At 39.4% G+C, this 19,468-nt stretch overlaps 1 protein-coding gene across 4 annotated transcripts in view; it reads left to right on the top strand.

The window, feature by feature from the left end:
• APP (amyloid beta precursor protein) overlaps positions 1 to 19,468 on the top strand; it is a 232,963-nt gene that overhangs the window by 70,342 nt on the left and 143,153 nt on the right. For all 4 annotated transcript variants that reach the window (XM_064523722.1, XM_064523718.1, XM_064523713.1 and 1 more), the window contains exon 3: positions 12,140 to 12,269. In XM_064523722.1, coding sequence (XP_064379792.1) covers positions 12,140 to 12,269 — 130 coding nt within the window. The remainder of the gene's footprint in view (positions 1 to 12,139; positions 12,270 to 19,468) is intronic.

The raw sequence follows: 19,468 nt of genomic DNA, 5'->3' as shown, positions 1-19,468 counted from the left end.
TTTTCAAGGTAAAAGTTTATTTTAAAATATCAGGCAGTCTGATAATTTTTGGGTTGAGTATTTCTCAACCTTTTTCTGTATTCCTTGCACTGCAGTCCTAAACTGCATGGTGTTCATGTGTTCTGCATGGTGGAGTACAACCACTGTTTCAGAGTTAGAATATGACATTATATGGCTTTACATTCTAGATACTACATTCTGAAGTTGATTTCATAAAAAGGGAAATCACAGCCTCGTTTCCCTCTGGGGGTATTCCTACAGCTGAATCTAGGCTCTTAGATTAATAAATTACCCTTTGGCGACTTCCGCAGTAAACTCAAGAATGCATAAATTAATTAGATTACTAAAAATGAGTTCCCAGGCCTGTTACTTTTTGACAGTTCTTGCATGGCCCCGAGGAGAACTTTGACATAAAGTAGGTCATTTTATAAGCAGTGGAACTCGGAATAGATGAGTAAAGAACAAACTATTTTTTTCAAGTATATTTTTGTAAATTTTGTGCTGCCATTTAGTTGTGTTTTATACTGTGATCTACTCAAGAAACATAACTGCATCCCAGTTATCATATATTTTCCCATTGACAGAAGTGGGGGCATGGGTTTTATTTAGATGAAGCTTGTGAAACTAATTCAGGTAGGTAATTTGATGATTTTAAATGTGAAGTATAGCCCATTGATATCAAAGTGTTTTTTCAAAATCCGAGGAGAAGGAAATTATAACTTTCTGCACGTGGTGATTTCCGCAGTGCCAATAAATTGTTAGTTCTGTGTGTTCAGAAGGATGCTCCATCTTTGGGCATAAGTTGGTGGCAGAAAGTCTGGTTCTTTCCCTCCTTTCCCTTTCTGAAGCATATCGTGCTTGACGCGAAATGTGGTGTTTCACCTTCATCCTAATACAAACCAAAACAGAATTGAAAATAAAATAAAAGACTTGGACTATTTTTCCTCATGCAAACGGTTGGTTTTGCTTTTTAATAAGAACAGTCCTCCTAAGGACTGCACCTGAAGAGCTGCTGCAGCTGATCCAAGGCAACAGGTAACTGAATCTTTATTACAGTCTTTCGGATGATAGTAATTTAGCCAAAACAGTTTCATTTAAACATCTTCCCTGAGTCTTAGCTGTTTTGTACAGATCACTGTGTCACATCACTTATCGATGTGATTAAGGAGCTGCTGCCGGAAAAGCGTTCTACCTTACTGCCCTCCTGCGGACAAGTGCTGAGGGGGGGTGGCAGCCCCTAAAAAACAGGCCTAGCCTTGGGATTTGCATAGCATCCCGCCTGCCTTGTGGGGTGACACAGGGCTTCAGGCAACCTGTAAAAAAGGAGCAGGATGGATGAAATCTTGTCTTGTGCTTAAAGAAGGAGACTTCTTGGAAGTACTTGTGGCTGCCTGTTGTCCCCTCCTGGGAAGGCTGCTGTGTCTCCTGTGGTGGGCAAAAGCAGTCCTTTTACTCTGTATGTCATCATGTTACTTTGAGATAGAAATGTGCTGTTAATTTGATTAGATATTCTTCTGGCTCTCTGTTCTAATACTTAATCTTACTCCTGCAGAAATATGCTTAAAAAACAAGACGAAAAAAACTGTTAATAGCTTCCAGTGGTGCTGTAGAGGAGTAGCAGGCAGAGGTAGTCTTCTTACCTGCGTACGTACTAGAGTAGGTCTGTGAATGGACTCACGGTGGCCTGACAAAGTGGACCTTGCTGTCTCTCTCTTGGTATGAATAACTGTTTCTGCCAATGGAGAAACAGAAGTGCTTGTTGCATTTAAACCAGTAAGTACTTAAGGTGGAAAGCAAGCAGTTTAGAAGAGACCATATGTTACAACCTTGTTTACTCTGAGGTTTTGTACTATGAGCAGCTGGATGTCCTCTGTAATTACACAAGAGAGACTTTAGAGAACTTGTGTGGTAGACCGAGTTTGCCTGGCAGAGAGCTAAGACTTTTGGTTTCGTTTTCGGATTAAATGCAAATGTTTTTGTGTTATAAAATCAAGGACTTGAATGGCAGCGAGGGGAATGAGGTTGGCTACACAACCTTATTTCTGCTTCTGTATGCCTTTGCTTTCCCCTTTGTGCAGAGGAGAGTGCTTAGTGGTCATGTGAGAAAGCCGGTGTGGGAGCATACAGTTAAGTTTATATTAATGCATGGAGCCCCATGTGTGAATTAATGTTGAGCAGGCTACCTCAAGTCTGGCAGTTTTTTGAATGCTTTGAATGTTTTTGAATGCTTACAGGATAAGGAGCAATCTTCCATGAAATTTCATATAAAAGTACATTAGAGATTTTTAAGAAAAGAGATTATGTACATGGGAGTCTTCTTGCAGGAGAACCAACTGAACTGATCTATCAACTAAAAAAAGTAAAAAAGTCATGCTTCTACCACTCTAAGTAACGAAAGCACCTGGATGCTATACTGGGATTTTATATATGTCCTGCTCAGAGAGAAAAGCAGTGGATTCATGTTCTCATGACCGGGACTGGAACAGCTGAAACACCCTCCACCCACCTCACCCCCATTGGTGGATGATAGCTAGAAGGTTGATCATCTGCTCCTGCATACTGTTTTTTTTTTTTCCTTCTCCTTCCTTGTTTTTCCTTTTCCAAAGGATAGGATCAGTAATGAAGGTTTCCCTAAGGAAACAACTTACGAATATCAAAATACATGCTGGCTTTGCATGCTTGGGGAAGAATGGAGAGGTTTTGAAGATGCTTAAGGGACGAGGATAGAACATTTGCCTCTTGGGAGAAGACATAAAGAGCACAGGGTGAGGAGACTAATAGAAAATAGGAAGTAACAGAACACCATGACAAGTGAATTGGCGAGGTGAGAGTTGGGATGAAACAGGTGAGCTCGATGGCAGGATGCAGTTCTGTATGTAACAGAGAAGCAGCTGAGATGTTGGGAGGGAGGGGAAAGATTGTCAGATGGTACTACAGAAATGGCTTTAAGAGCAGTGTATGAAACTCTTCTGGATGGGGTTGAGGTTTGATACAGGTAGCTAGTGAGGCTGCAGCCATTTAAAAGCTGAACGAAGTTAAGGATGAATACTAGCTGATGTGACTGAAGATAATTGGCGTTATGTCTTTGTAAAGTTGTCCCAGGGTTGGATTCAAAGAAATGATGCCCTGACTAGCCAGGGAGACACTAACATTGGCTGTGGTTTTGCTTTTAGGGATTGATTACTTCTCCTTCCCTTTAACTGGAGGGTTAAAAGGGTTCTGTCTTTCCAAATAGCAGCTGGAAATCAGTGCAGCTTTCTGAAATGCTATGCTGATCAAGTTGCAGAGGCAGATACTCCTGGAGTTGCAGTTCAGAGGCAGAGCTTTTCCTTCTTGTTCATCTTGTTCTTTCTCTAGTTGGCCCATGACCACCTGCAACCACAGTCGATTTGGAATTGGACCAGTGCAGCTGGGTGCTGGGTATATTCACTTTCCTGTCATAATTCTCATGTGGCAAGTAAGCCACTTGCATGGGTTATAGAGAATGGCGTGAACCATTGGGATACTAAATAGCCATTTAAGTTTGCTTCTGTGGTAGAAGCGCTTGTGTGGCTGAGAAAGCTGAGAGCGCGCAATTGAGTTTGGTCAGGTATGACAGAGCATAGCTGAGCCAGCAAAGACTTGGCAGCAAATTAAAGGCTTTAATGTTGACTTGCAGAAGTGTGCTGGACTGGGAAGGTGAAAATTCTTGTCCAGCTGGCTGATGGGGGCACTGCCTAGAGGAGAGCTACAAGTATGTTTTATGGAACATTTACTGTGTAAACATGCAAATACCTTAATATTTGCAGTGCTAAGTTGAGTGTAACTATTTCGCTTTGACTCAGCAATGAGGAGATCCCTGTTTGTATTTCATAACACTTTCTGAGGATAGATTAAACAGAAGGACAGCAGCACTTTTTCACATGATACTGCTTTGAGGAAATATAGAAAAGTCTAGAGTTATATGATTGTGAAATGAGCAAGCAGGGCAATATATGGTTCATTCCTTGTGAAACACAACAACTGCTCTCTGCAGACTTTAGAGCTCAGGGTACTCTCCAGAGTAGTCAACTTGAGCATGCATAGCATGGTGTTTGTGTCAGTGTGTTAAAATCTTTCTAAAGCTCGTATGGCTTCTCTTCCCCTCCGTGGTTGGCAATTCAGCACGGGGATTACGCCTGTGCACGTAGCAGTTCCTTATCCATGTGAGATGACTGCAGCGCTGAGGTGCCGGAGCTCTGCTGTGCTTTATGCTTACCATAAATCTGGTTTTACTTGGTAAGCCCGTAGGCTAATCAAGAGTTATGGTTAGAGCAGATGAACAGAAAACAAAGTTCAGAAATAACTGGTGCAAAAAATCACTGAAGAATCATAGGCAAAATTTGGATAGGTGGTTGGAGTGAGTAGGAGGATAAATGAAAAAAGATCCATAGTTGCATGTGTTAAGTGTGTGCAATTTCATGCGTCTCCCCCTCTCCCCTTTTTTTTATTATTTGTAGATGAGAGAGAATTTGTAGGGAAGGCCTTTCTACAAGAATTTCTGAAGCTGGTCTGGTTTTTTGGTGGGGGTTTTCATCTTTGGCTTTGTTTTTAGCCTTTGTTATGTGACTATGCAGCAGAAAGTACAAAAATCCCTGATTTCTAAACTCTTGCTTCTTGAGTCCTCAGACAGGGCTTGGACATCTTATCAATGAAGATACAGAATTACTTTATACCAAGACTCTCTATAGTAATGTAGAAAAATAGTTACAAAAAGCAGTAATGAACTAGACTATTTTGACATGAGACGTGTATGACTTGGATCTCTGTATAACTGTTTTTCCAGAAACAGATTACAAGGCTGAGAACAGGGTATTTCATTCACGTTTGGCTGTGTTTGTGTAATTGTTGCTCATCTGATGCCACTATTGTTGCAGCTGATGTTGGGCAGCTGGGACTCTGCAGTGTTGCTGCTTCAGAAGTCAGGCATTGGAAAGACTGCAGAAATACTGTGCGTGGATGCACAAAAATAATTATCATATATTTCTGCTGTGTGAATATGCTGAATTATTGAAAATGAGTGCAGCATGTCTGCTTGGTACTGCTGTTTGAGAATATAGCTATCAAAATGCTGGAAACCAACTGATGATCTTTTATTCTTTTCTGTGGTATTAATTTGTAGCTTGCTTTCTGCCCTCTAATAGCCTCAGAAAGATTTTTGTTAAGGTACCCTCCAGAAAGGAACAGAAATAGTTTCAATCAAACTCCTATTTTTTTAGTCTGGAATTGAAGACTTTTTTTCATAGTTGAAGCATTGTTTAGTCAACCTTTAGATATGCTCACTTGGTCAGAAGGGCATTTTCCACAAGCAATTTTAAGTCTTTCTACATAGTGAATGTTAAATACATGTGTTCTTTTGTGTTTATGGCAACTGCGTGCAAGCTACTTTAAGTGATCAAAAATTTTATTTATTCATTAAAAGCACAGAGTATTTATCTGTCTCATATCGATTACGTTTTTTACATTAAAAACTGCCAACCAAACAAATTTTATGATAACTTCAGTGGACTGTTTTGAGTATTAAAGTAATCTGGACATTATAAATACAGAACACTAAAAGTACAAATTTGCAGGGTCAGGTTGGGAGGAAACTTGTCCACAAACCAAATTTTTTTATTATTATTATTATTTTATTTTTTGGTCTGGCTGTAACCAAGCTGTGAGGATTTCAGTTTGAATTATCTTCACTTTCTTCAAGTGAATCAAAGTATTTGATTGATTCAAATTATTACAGATACGATTGCTAAAACTACCCAAATGTGATTGATCTGTTTTTGACTATTTACAGCAGTCAAAAAACTATTTACAGTGATTTCTCTGTTTACTCTTCTTTTTTTTAACTAGGTATATATTCCTTTCTGATTTTTCTATGGTCAGTCTTGTACTTAGTTTTTAATATAGCTACTGTCACTGGCTGCCTGAGGCAGATTTCAAACAGAATGCCAGCTCATAAATACCTGTCAGATTTGGGGCAAATGAGCAGCAGTTCTTCAGAAGCATGTTTTAGAGACATTTTAGCATGTTTTAGCGCAGTGAACTTTCAGAGAAACTGAGAAGTCTTTTTTTTTTTTTTTTTTTTGTCTCCCCCCCCCCCCCCTTATGGCAGTAGAAGATTGAGAATTATGTTTGAATTCAAGTTGGCTTAGAAATCCTGCTGTGCCAGGTGCTGAAGCTTATGGTGAAAGGCAGATCTAGAACCCCAATGTGTGTTCTAATTTAAACCAAGATATCATGAGTAGGCACAGCAAACAATTGAAAGATTAAGGAAAGAGAATAAAAGGAAATAGTAAGAAAACATATCTACTTCTGACTAATGCAGCATTTCATGGCAGTTAAATTAATACGTGTCTCTGATCTGGAGCAGTTAGAATTCAAATTGATAAGGTGTTTAAATTTCTAAGGTGTTTAAATAAAAATTGGCAATTAAGACATGTAAATTTTGCATCTAATTAAAAAAATATATTTTTATCCCTTGCAAGGTTCTCTGCTGTTTTACATTATTAGCAAAGGTGGATACCAATTCCTGATTATGTTTTAAAACACTTAGTCTGTCTGAGATGCACCTTCCTTTTTTTTTTTTTCTTTTTTTTTTTTACAGTTCATGTTAATGTGTACCACCACCCTTTATTTTACAAAGTGTGTGATGCATGAATGGAAACAGTTAAATTGGAACACATAAACAGAACATATTACATTAGTGAAGTAACTTATACCATTTGATACTGTAAAACTGAATTTTGCTCTCTTCCCTGTGATTGTTCTGCTTTTAGAATGTACAGGAAAAGATGCTCAAGTTCAAGCAGAAATAATAATAAAAATGAGAATACATAAAACTTTGAAATATCATCATAATGTTATTGGAGTTACTGGTATAGGTTTATTCTTATTTTACCTGTATAACAAAAAGTGCAGAAGTAAATTGAAATAACTCCACTAAATTTTTAATCGTCATCATCTTAATCAAGGTTAACCTTGTAAACCTTTGGAAAATCTATTTGAACAATGCTATAAAAAAAACAGTATTCTGAATGGGCAGAATTAATCTAGAAGGTGAGAGGGGGGGACATGAATATTACCAAGAGAATAAATACTATGCTTTTGAATAGAAATTTCTTTTATGACTATCTCATATAATTATCCTTAATTATTCCTCCAAATTGCACCAAGATGTACAGAATTCATTGTCTTCCGTCAAGCTTAAATGCCTTGGTGAAGAATTTTTCAATCAATTCTTGATGTATTTTATTATGATTGTATAAAGAGGATATCTCTTTTAGAGATTTAGTTGCAATTAGTACGGTATGTGTCCAGAGTGATCATCTAATATCAGCAGGCGCCTAGCATAGTCCATAGGATTTACTTGTTTCCAAGTCTCACTGCAGTGGCTCAACAAGAGTATCCTTATTAGGGAAAATTTTCCCATTTTAACTGAGAAATTCCTGGTTGCGGCTAGGCTGCCGCAGCCCTCCCCAAGTCACTGTGTGTGTTGGTTAAGCACCCCACCGTCACCATTGTCCGTCTCAGCTTCCAGCCACTGACTCTTGTTGTAGACTTGTCTGACAGGTTGAGGAGCTCACTGATTTTAAATTCCTGGAGGCAGTAGTAACCTGCAGCCATGGCTGGCCGTAGGCCTGTCTCCCTCCAGCTGAAGGGATTAGTCCCGGGGTCAAGCACGTCTCCCTTGCTGGATGTTGACTCTCTTCAGCGCTCCTCGACTCTCCTTTGAACTCTCTCCAGCTTGTCCAAGTCCTTCCAGATTACCTGCTGCAGCTGGATCCGATATCCCAGCGCTGGCTGTAGTGACAGCGAATGTGCAGTATCAGCCCAATGCAGGGCTCACCTGGCAGCGCGCTTGCCGGCCCCGTTGGCCCTTTGGCCCGCAGCGTGCCGGGGGAGCTCGTGTTTGCTGATGGCCACTGCCCAGGTGGGTCCTTCCAGAAATAGACCCCGTCCCACATGAACAGCCAGTGCTCCCCATGCCTGAGACACCTAGGAATAAATCCATACAGGCAGACACGCACGTTGGCCATGTCGAAATACCTGTTGTCAGATTTTGCTCCAGCTCAGAGGCATGACGGATTGCTGTGGTGGCAACATGTCTGTTTCGCTATTTTAATCTGTTCCTCTGCCTCCCGATTTTGTATCATATTTTCCTGTTTCCTTCCAGATTTGTTTTAAAATGATATCCAACCTCCTGTTAGCGCATGGGTTACTGTATCATTGTCGTAATTGCATCATTGTCATCACTTTTGTATGCCAAGCAGGTCAAAATGCCCTTTTTTCCTTTCTCATTAATAACATTTATATTTTAGTTTGAAATCCAAGCGTCATCAAGCTTTGTGTGGATAAACTTAATTGCACGAAGACTGTATGGAGATGGCATTAAATTCTGAGAGGCTTTTTTGTTTTGTTTCTTAAGGTCAGTATATAAGGAAATTTGTAAATGAAAATTGAAGTAAATAGTGGTCCAGCTATAAATTTTGATCAGAACTTAAAATTTTTAGATTATATAGAACTTTATTTCTTCCCAAACTTTTCCTTTTAATACCTATTAAATCAATTACTGTGCAACAAGTTATGATAAAGTTGAAATTGTAGATTTCCTGTAATTTTCCAAAGCAGCTCATTTTAACTATCCAGAAGGAACAATGGCTCATTAAGGACACTATAAATAAATACGAATCTCATCTTTCTATGCCACTAAGTAGGTCCCACTTCAATTCAGAGCAAGTACCTTATGCAAGTCTAGTTAGAAGAACTTCTTTTTTCAGTGCATACGCATTACTGGCATTAACCTATTGATAATGAAATTCAAAGCCTGTTTTCTTTTGTGAAGGGTGGACAAGGCTTTGTGTGAGCTGTCAGAAGAACTTAGGAATTTAGTAACTGATGCAGAAACAGAAGAACAGGCTTCTTTGTATTTCTGCTTTCCTGTGTACTTTTGACAAATTCTATTAACTACTTAAAGTTTGATCCACTACCAACCAAGAGTTTAAAAGGTGGTCTGGGGAAACAGTGAAACTAAAATAATATCTTTTTCTCCATCTTAATGTTTCAGTAAAGCTCTACAATAATAGTTTGCTCTTACTCATTAGAAATTCATCTCAGGAAAGCAACCAAGTATGTCTTTCACTCCTGAATAAGAGTTCTGTTCTGAATTGTTTTTGTGTTGTGTATCCATTCTTGTGAATGCATAAATTATTTTGAGGTTTTTCTCAATTTCTTTTTTCACATTCCAGTCAAACCATTTGAACGCTTTTCTGTCATTTTCATTTCAGATATTTGGTTCCTCTGGGTGTGAGAAGTGAGACTTACCCTATTCTGCTGAGAATGTGTAAATGATATTGTGTGATATATCAAGCTTGTGGTTTGTGGTAACATCCAGTATTATATAACCCTGGACTGTAATTTTTCAAATGTAATGTCTGTGGGAGCATAAACTTGGAGGAATGCAGAAAATCAAATCTTTCTGTTGTATCTTGTGCGTTATCTCTTGAGGCAACTATGGTGCCTTGCAGTGTAATATTTACCCAGCAGTTGAGGTGTGAAATTTCCCACCATGGTGGAATCCTAATCCATTTTGGCAGTGCTGTAACAAGCATCAAAAGCATGAGCATGTGCAGACCTGTTCTGTGAAGCTGTGGGGGAACCGAGGGAAAAGGTAATGAGATTGAAGAAGAAAGGGGAGCTTTCTTTTAATTTGCAACCTTGCTATTTCAATCCAGATTTCAGTATTTCAAACACGCGGAGGGAGCGGTGAGTCCTTCTGGACTTGCTGTCTGCAAGTACTGTGAAAATGTTGGTATATTTGTAATATAGGTGGAGACCCATCAGCCCTGGTCAGCTGCTGCAAAGTAAACAAATGAACAGAGCAAAGCTATTATCTTCTGAGTGTGGGAAAACCTTCATCCTGAGATTTGAGTTCTGGTCTGTGGGCTTCCTCCAAGTGATCTGTATCTAGCTTGTTTGGTTAGCACAGAAGATGGCATCTGAAGCCTCTGTGCATACTTTTATGGTTCGCTATAATGAGTTGAGGGTACTGTCTAAACTGGCAAAAAATTTTCAGATGGCTTCTGTTTTTAAGTGCTAACATGTAACAAGAAGTATCTGATTAAAAAAGGCAAGGTTGATGTTTAATGTGTTTAGCATAAAGTGCAGTTTTTAAGAGAAGTATTTCTTTCCTTAACTAGTCATTTCTGTAGCGTTGTTACTGTATCTGGCTTTGTTTCATTGCATGTTAAGCTGTTAATCAATATAGTTCGATTCTACAAATCTACTAGCTGCTTCTTGTCTCTTAGTGAAAGTGAGTAGTTCTTCACTTGCATCTCCGATAACGCTTTGATTGCTTTCTGTTGTAACCACAGATGTATGGACCAGGCCACATTCACTTGGAGATTACTGATCTCACATCTTAAAAAGGCTGTACTGTTGTTCATTACTGCCTTTTTAAGTCTGAAACTTTTACTTGAGCTTTAGTCAAAGAGCCTGCTTGCTTCTTTTTCACCGCAATTGGATTTTAAACTTTTGGTCAGGGGAGTGCCAGGAGGGATTGGCACTGGGTTTCTGTGTGTTTGTGAGATATGTGATTGAGACTAATCCTTTCCTCTCAGAGAGGGGTAGAAGGGTTCTTCCAAGCACTGGTTTGGGACTCCTGGAATGCATCCAGTCTCAACCCAGCTTTCTTTAACTGGCTTTATATTCCTTTTCTGTAGGATGTTTTTAATCTATCTCCAGTTGCTTGCTTTTTCTCAAGGTTTGTTTCTGTTTTTCTTTTCCTGTGGTACGTATGAGTAGACTAGCTTTAATCTACCTAAATCCTCAGATGTGATAATGCTCAGAAATTGTTAAGGACTACTTGAGGAAAGGTAAAGGGAAGCTAGTCCATTTCAAGTTTGATCTTAGGAGCTAACTGATAGATCACTGATTTGAGCAGTCAGAGCCATAGGTTATGCTAGCAAGCAGCATGGTGCAAGGAGAGCTGGGAGCACGGAGCGAAGCAGCTGGTGCAGAGGACCCAGCGACCACACTGTGTGGGTTTGCAGGGTTTGCTTCTTGTTAGCTCTAGCCTGGTCATCAGGACTAAACATCCATTAAGGGCTAGGAGGCTTTAGGTGTGCTCCTGGAGCACATCTTCCAGTTCAGTTTTATCCAGAAGGAACCCAGTTTGTGTGCTCTGAAACCACTCCATTTTGTGAACGGAGGCATAATAAGAGGGAATGTACCCCTGGTTAAATTGAAATGCTAATGTAGATGCACTCACAGAAGAAGGCTGGGAGATGAGTCTGCAGAAAAGGTCAGTGTCTAAGAACAGTCCTCTGGCAAAAGAGAGCAGCCGGGCCATTACTGACAGCAGAAAAGGGGAGGTAAATACATATGGGACTGAGGTGAGGGAGATAAAAAGCCAAATACATAGGTTGATCAAATTGGCTGCCAATAAGTGAGTCATCCAGTTTGACAATGGTGTGGTTGTTAGTGAATGTGGGGTTGTAGGAGTGTGTTGCAGTATTAAGAGCAGACTGGATTTGATCTCAGTTTGGGAAAGTCGGAAAGAAGGAAGCATTAGTGATGTAAACCTAAGTATGAATAACCGGTTTAAAAGACTGCAGGGGGGAAGAACATGATGCTAATTAACATGGTTAAGAGAAGCATAAAGGTATGCTATGAATTTTAGATGAATCAAGATTAGGCCCAATACACAAAGTTTTGCAAGAAGAGTGATTCACTAGGCATGGAGGAGAGAAGGTACTTTAGCCAACCATGAAATGCTTGTTTATGTGATCTTTAGCTTAAGAATGCAAACTGGCCAAGTATTGGCACATTCAGTTCAAGTGGAGTTAGTCAAGTGTGACTGTTTGTAAAAGACATGACAGCCAGCTGTTACCACCATCATATTCAGAGCTAACAGCTATGTGTTTTTACTGATGTACAAATGTACCAGCTTTTCAGGTAAGTGCAAATATTCATACCATGAAATAAATAGATATGTAATATGCAACAGAAGAAGGAAAAGATACGAAATTGAACATTGTTTTGTGATATCCACATGACATACACATGTAACAATGTTGAATGACTCAGCATGCCTGTGATAACATTTTTCTTATTTATATTTTAATGCTAGGTTTACCCTGAATTGCAAATCACCAATGTTGTTGAAGCCAACCAGCCAGTTACGATCCAAAACTGGTGCAAGAGGGGATGGAAGCAGTGCAACGGTCACCCTCATATTGTGGTTCCCTACAGATGTCTGGGTGAGTGACACAGAGTGTTTGCATCTGTTTATTTCTGCCCTTGGATTCCTCAGTCTCTTCTTGAAGGGAAAAAAAAAATCTACATAACTATCTCTTATATCTTTGTATGATTTTTTTTTTTCTGAGATGGGTTTTGTCCAATTTGTTCATCCTTTGGAGCTACATCAACTCAACAGAAAATACTCCAGCTATTCCTGAAACTATTTTCCTAAGTGATTGCAAACGAGGCTTGTGCTTAATCCCCACATTTTTGTCACTATCTGTCCTCTCTTCTCTTTCTTTATAGATGTACACGTTCCTAATTTACAGTTCTTTGCTTATAAGCTATCCATCTTTTCCCTAGATGCATGCTATTTTTCTCATTACTGTTTTTATATGTAGTACTTGGTCTTTTATTGTGAAAGCCAATGGGAACCTGCTTTTATTGGAAGCAAGCAAAACCTAGATTTTAGAATCCCCTGTTTCTTTCTGCAAATTTTCTTGTAGCAGCAGCTTGCTATTCTCTCCTGTGGCCTTTATGCTTTGAATCAGTTCACCAATTTAAAAGGGAGGTTTAATCCTTCAGTTTTCTGTTAACCTTTACCTCTCTGTTAGCTTTTTGTCAGCATTTATAAAACTGAGAATCATACTCATTTGATATTGTCATTAACATTCTAGGCATATTTTTTTCCTTGATTATTCCATGAATGGCCTAAATATGTTATTTTTCCAGTATCACTTGAATTGTGTGATAAACTGGCTGCTTGACTTCGTGGTTAAATGCAGCCACCAGTTGGAGTTTGCTGCTCTATTAAGCCAAGATAGCTAAAAATTTTGTGTGTGGAAAGTGACTCAAGCCTACTGATCTTTGACTAGTTATTCCATGAAATGAGTAATGCAAAAAATTCCAGAAAATTTGCTTTTATTTTATTTATTTTTTTTTCAGGACAGGTAAAAATAAATCTGGCGTGTTGTGCCTGATGCCCAGCAGGAAGTGTGCTAACTTCATGAAAATAGAACTGCAGAGTGAATAATGTGCATGTTACCACCAGGGTCAAAGTTGGCAAAACAGCAGATGTGCAAAATACATACCTAGAGTTATCAGGGAAATGTTAATGTTCTGTCAGGTTTCTAGATACGAGGTATGATTGTGTGGATATGAAATACACGTGTCTAGCTCTCAAGTGTATAGTTGTTGATGCTACCAGAGGTAAGAACAACTAGGTTATTTTGAGTGTTAGTGTTGTTCAAGGAGTACCTGAATTCAAGAATTCTATTTTGGAACCTGTCTGTATTAATACTAATTCTGAGTGTGTGAAAGAAAGCCCGTTATTGAGTGTTTTCCTGACCTCTGCATGAGTTATGGTGGTTACTCTTCCACCAAATTTGTTGAATGTTTAAAAAGGGCGTGCTCTTCTACTCACTTGTTGTCATGTTTCCTCTAGTTTTTCATAGTCAAGATAAAAATATCAGCTTGTAGTGTTGATGTAGTTGTAGAGTAAGATAAGCAGCTTATTAGAGATAGGGCACAACTGCAGACTCATCTAACTTCATCATAATATATTTGATAAGATTCCATGTGAGTGCACTTGCGCTAATTAGAGATGTGATGGAAGAAGTTCAGAGTAGTGGAGCTGTGAAAACTAATTTTTGTTATTTATGGTATTGTCATCATAACCAAAGCACTGAATTAGGATCAGGGAACCGTTATGCTCAGGACTATATACTTATGTAGGAAGGTTTCATCATTGCCCTGGAGAACTTGCAATCTAATTTAAGATAAAAGACAATGTCATCACAAAAGCAAATGAATATAAATTGGCCATGAATAAATTTAATCTGGAAATTGTAAGGAAGTGTCTGCAAGAATAAGGAGCTCTAACAGTCTTCTAGTAAAAGGAATATGGATAAGAAGCCCAGTAATTTAGAAGGAGGTTCATAAATTTATATAACGGGATTGTGTGCAGCTGCCTTGCAGGAGTGAGAGACTGGACTTGGATATTTAAGGCATCTCTCCTGAGTTGTTGTTTTGAATGAAAGATTACCTAGAATTACATGTCTCCTATCTCAGGTAGCAAGCTAGGCTTTGCTTACTGGAGGCCATTTGAAGGTATTTAAGCCTCTCATTCCCATTAGCACTTTGTTTTTAGCTCCTCTATTACATTTTTGAATCCCCCCACATATGCTACTTTTTGCCTGGTTTCTTGATAATGGAGGTTTATGTATTTGTGCCTGCCTGCCTGCCTGCGTTTAGGTGTATTTGTCTATCCTGCCCTTCAACTTTTGACTGTGACTAAAGTAAAACTAATAGAAACAAAAGCATTATAAGATGATGGTGTTCTCAAGAGCTTATTGAAGGCAGAGGGGCCACGTTAGTACTTCCACTGAAGGAAGAATGGCAAACTTGACCATTATCTGTCATTTCTCCCCCAACCAGCCCTTTGCTTTTTGTGTGTGGTCCCACAGAGGTTGATGTACTGCTGCCTTTCTTCTGGTGAAAGAGCGTTAGAGGGTGAGACTGGGAGGACTGATCATTTTTCTGTGCTCATGTGTGTGGATCTGTGGACAGAAGTACAGCCAAACAGCTTGGTTTTGGTCTATTGTTAGCAGTTAGATTGAGTGTTACAATTTTAAACAGTTCCACATAAGCACTGTTTGTTTGACTGTCCTTTTCCATCCTTTTTTTTTAGGAACAGCCCCCTGAAATTTTAATAGCGTGAGACCAGTGAAGTCATATAGATGCTTTTTTGAAACTCTGGAATGTGATACCCTGCTCCCACTTGAGCAGGGATTCAACTCACAGGTTTTAATGCTGATACAAACTCTGTTTTAGGAGCTGCACAGCAAGGATTTAGTTGTAAGCTCTGCCTGTGCCTTTCTGCTGCGCTTGATGTGGTGGCTGCTGATGAGCAATTTTGTAAGTGTGGCTCTGGCAGAGCTGATTCTGCAGTAATCTTAATGCAAGTAGACCCTCGATGCAGACCACCATTAAATCTAGTATACTGGTAAGAATCAAGATGGAAGAAGAAAGTTTGCCAGTGGGCAGCAGAGTCTGTGTAAATCTGTTTATACCTTTTGTGGTAGAAGCTTTCAAGGTTCGTGCTGAGATCTATTCTTACAGAGAGTGTTTTCAAGTTCTGCATCAATAACCAGTTTGTGGGCTTACAGATTTTATTTTGGTATGAGAATCCCTTTCACTATAATGAGTCAGCTCTTAGTTTCTCCCTTTTTTTGACATTCATGTTCCACAGAAGTGAGAAACACTGAGTGACAGAAATATGTCTGCTTTCAGGCCAGAGCATCTTCACAGGCCATTTACATCCCAAACCTTAGCCAAGGCCTTCTCAGAAGTGAAGAGAGCATATTGTTGTAGCACTTGGCTGCTCCCTCAGTTTCTCTCTTACAGGCCTCTTTGGCAGTTAATGCAGGCTATTTGTAGCAATATAGTTTAGTAATATTGATCAGATTTATTAGATTACATGGTTTCATATTTCCTTTTCTTGACCGGATGCAGCTAAAGCATGTAAGCAATAAATTATTTAAATAAGGCTAAATGAAAGCCCCTGATTTGAAAAAGCCACATGTTTATGCAATAACTGCTTAAACATACCCCAGAAAATACTCTAACTAAATCCAAAGAAGAACAGCATTCTCAGTTTTGTTTACTTTTCTAAGCCAAGTTTGAATTTGTGCCTGCATGCAGGGCTTGGCAATGTTCTTAAAACTGCAAGCTTTGTGAAAAATGCTCTCATACAGTAAATTTGGTTTACCAATATATCTCCTGCTTACTTCTATCAACACAGGTGATTACTGTACAGTTTCAGTTTGCTGAGGAGGGGAAACTTTTTAAGAAAAGAAAATTGTTAGGTGAATCTTCGTTACCTTTTTGGACACACTGAACACATTTGTCTTGTAACAGGATTTTTATTTTTATCTTCACAAGTCTAGAAAATGACATGTTTCTGTGTATGCTTCTTGCGACTCCAAGCTCTGTTAGGCACCTCATGACAGAAATAGAGATTTAGTTCTCTTGAATAATGATGTGGCTACTACTGTCCGTGGTTTTCTTTGTTTCTGTTTTTTTTTTTTTTTAGTAGTGCCAAATTAAAGGGTTAAAATTTGCTGTTTGAGGGAGAAGAGTGCTGCTTGACTAGGGGAGGCACGAATGTGTTTTGGTGCTCAGGCAAAGGCAGTGAGCAGTGGGACTTGCTGGCCCAAGGCTGAGGAGCAGCAGTGCTGCCTTGGCAAAAGCTCCTGGTGTGCATGCTGGCATCCTCACGCCTGCAGCACGCAAAAACCGTACGCCTTTAAGACCAGAGCGTTCCAAGAGGATGACATAAGCTTGCTGTGTGGCAAGGCTGCGGGATTGCATTAAGCAGAGTCAGGAAGCCTGCGATTTCTGATTCAGTTTATAAAAACTGTCCTAGAAAAATACCCTGGCTTCAATTCTGGCCTTATTAAAGCTAGAGGAAGAACTTCCCACTGGCTGCAGTAGGAAGGATTTCTGCCTGGCTCTTTTCTGTATTGGGAGAATATGGACATTGGGCAATTCTGGTTTGCTTTTTCCTCTGCCTACATCTCACACAAGGAAAAGCAGCTGTCACATTTGTATAGCACAGGCTGTGAAACAAGGTAACAGTCTCTTTTCCAGGCTTTCTGTAGGAGCAAGTATCCTTCTCCCAGTGATGTGGTGGCTTTAAATCCTCAAAAGTACATGCGGCTATACTTTACTGAATAGATGGCATTTCATTTACTGTTGATGACCTATAGCCTCACATAGCTGCTCATTACACACCGTAGCCTTGGAGAGAATGAAGAAGCTAAATTATGTACGTGTTCGTGGATTGATCTGTGGGCACGGCAGACAACAGCAGTGAGGAAGGGTAGGGGGGAATTACCAGGGCCTTGAGTGAGTGTGCTATGCAAAATGCTTGTTTGCATACTCACGTGCAACTCTGTTTTGTTATCCCCTTTAATGTAAGCTGTTAAACACTATATTCAGACAGTGTTTGAAGGATCTAGATGTACTGGAATATGATTATATATGGAGCTTCTGTCAATCAAAATGTGATTACTTATCATTTGTCCATAAACGGGTGGATTAGGTTATACGACAAATATTTTTTGCTGTTCAGTTATAAAATGAAAAGCCTACTTTGGGTTTTTGGTTTAAAAGAAAAAAATCTTTGAAAATATTTATTAACTTGTCATGGTTTATTACTGTAACAGCTTGTAAAGTAAACACATGTTGACGTCAGAAGAAAAAGCTTACTGAAGTTTTGATACACATGCCTAGCCAATTATAGCAAAGAAAACACTAAGCTTATGCCTGGAATAAATCATTTAAAAATAAGCGCACATAATTGACAGTTCTTAATGGTTCATCTGGTAATCTACTTGCATTTTCAGTTGTGTTTTTTTTTTTTTTTTTATACATACAAGTATATAAACTGGGCGTGTTTACTTCTCATACGTGTTGTGGTACTTGCTGTTCTTTTCTCTCAGCTCACTGTCTGGCGTACCTATTTCTGCTTGCAACTGCAAAGCTTCCCTTCCAGATGTTTTAGAAGGACTTCCCACTGGGTTTTCCATGCAGTGTCTAGTCAATTGAATGGCATTAAATAATTGTTTCAGGATTTTCCTGTCCTTGCTAGTTTAGCTAGCCACCTCCAACTTGCTTCAGTCTCTGCTCAGCCACGTGAGTGATGCAGACAAGCCTCATACCACCCTGTTTTCCTTAAATAAAAAATGCACTGAATTTCAGCCTACACAACTACATCATGTCTAGTTTTTCTGACAGTGCTAGCTGACAGGAAGGAGAGGATCTCAGAAAAGACTGACAGTCTGAATTGCTTAGTGAGGATACCGAGGGTGGAGATATCCTGGGTGCAGCGAAAGAGACAGCTCCTTGTTGCAGTACTTCTGAGAGGAACTCTTCTGTCTGAGTTCTTTGCTCCCTAATGCACAGTATTTGTGAAACACCAAGGCCCGCGGGGATAGTGAGGTGTCCCAATTTCAGTGTGCAAAGCCCTGGCTCCGGCCGCTTCTCCCAGGTGCCCCATGGTGCCCGTCCCTGCTCAGCCTCTCCCTTCAGTGTCTCGATCCAAAAGCCTGTTGGGCTGGTGCACTGCTGACGTCTCAGTGCTCTGTGGGCAACCAGGAGTTCCTGCTATTTCTGTGTCCTTGCTGCTGAACTAATTGCAGCAAGCTTTCAGGGGCTCAATTCATCAAGCAAGTTCTTAAATGTGCTTCCATTCCGCAGTGTAATTAAGGATGTGCCTTTGCTGAATAGAGATGGTTTTCCATATATACCTGAGCTCTGTTGGTCTGAATTTCATGATTGGCTTCAGGAATAAGGAAAAAAATGACTATTAAACATGAGCTGGTTTACTGATTGTTTTTACAAACAGTAATGAATGCATATTTTTATTACAATTTCAGGTATCCATAGTGTCTCATGGCTTTTAACTGTGTCGTTGCCAGAGGTTTCTTCCCAGAGCAGGACTGTATAAACAGTTAGTTTGGTGTCTGGCATGCTTAGTGGGACAAAAATCTCCTGCTAAAGGAAGAAGTGGGGAGTAGGCAGAAAAATCCTGAATGAGCTCGCCCACCAGGAGAAGCAACGTTTCCTCAGTCAGTCCCCGCTCTGTTTCTGGAGGTTTGTTCCTCCTCACTTGTGCCAAACATTGATTCAACGGTTTGTTTAGCCAAGTTCTTAGTGTGAGGCGCAGAAATTTTGAAGTAAAGGGATATAGTAATATTACTGCAAGTTTAATGCAAATTTACTTTTAAAACAGTAAAACAATGCCTTATAAGTAAATATTGAAAATGAGTGTTTTCTACTTGTCTCTTCAAAATGCAAGAAGAAAAATAGAACAAGTGGTATATATGCTCCAAAAACAGTTTACAGGAAGCAGCCATTGGTATGTGAAAGCCTCATCAATGCCCATCTCTTCAAGACAGCATTATAAATTGTAATAAATACTGTTTTTTATTAAAAAAACAAAAAACAAAAAAGGCGCACACGTGGTTTTAAGATATGTAAGAGCTTGAAAAGATAAATTAGGCTTTCTGCTTGAAGGACCAATCCTAGCTGGACTAAATTCTTTGTTTCTTGTAACACTGACCAGGCTATCCAAATGTCTTAGGCATTCCTACTTTTTCTGTTATACTTCTATGTAAAAGTAGTTAACCACAAAAAGTAGTGCCAAAAGAGTGAT

This window comes from Dromaius novaehollandiae, chromosome 1 (assembly GCF_036370855.1).
Source record: "Dromaius novaehollandiae isolate bDroNov1 chromosome 1, bDroNov1.hap1, whole genome shotgun sequence".
In the NCBI taxonomy this organism is placed as follows: domain Eukaryota; kingdom Metazoa; phylum Chordata; class Aves; order Casuariiformes; family Dromaiidae; genus Dromaius; species Dromaius novaehollandiae.
This window is presented reverse-complemented; position numbering and strand designations above follow the sequence as displayed.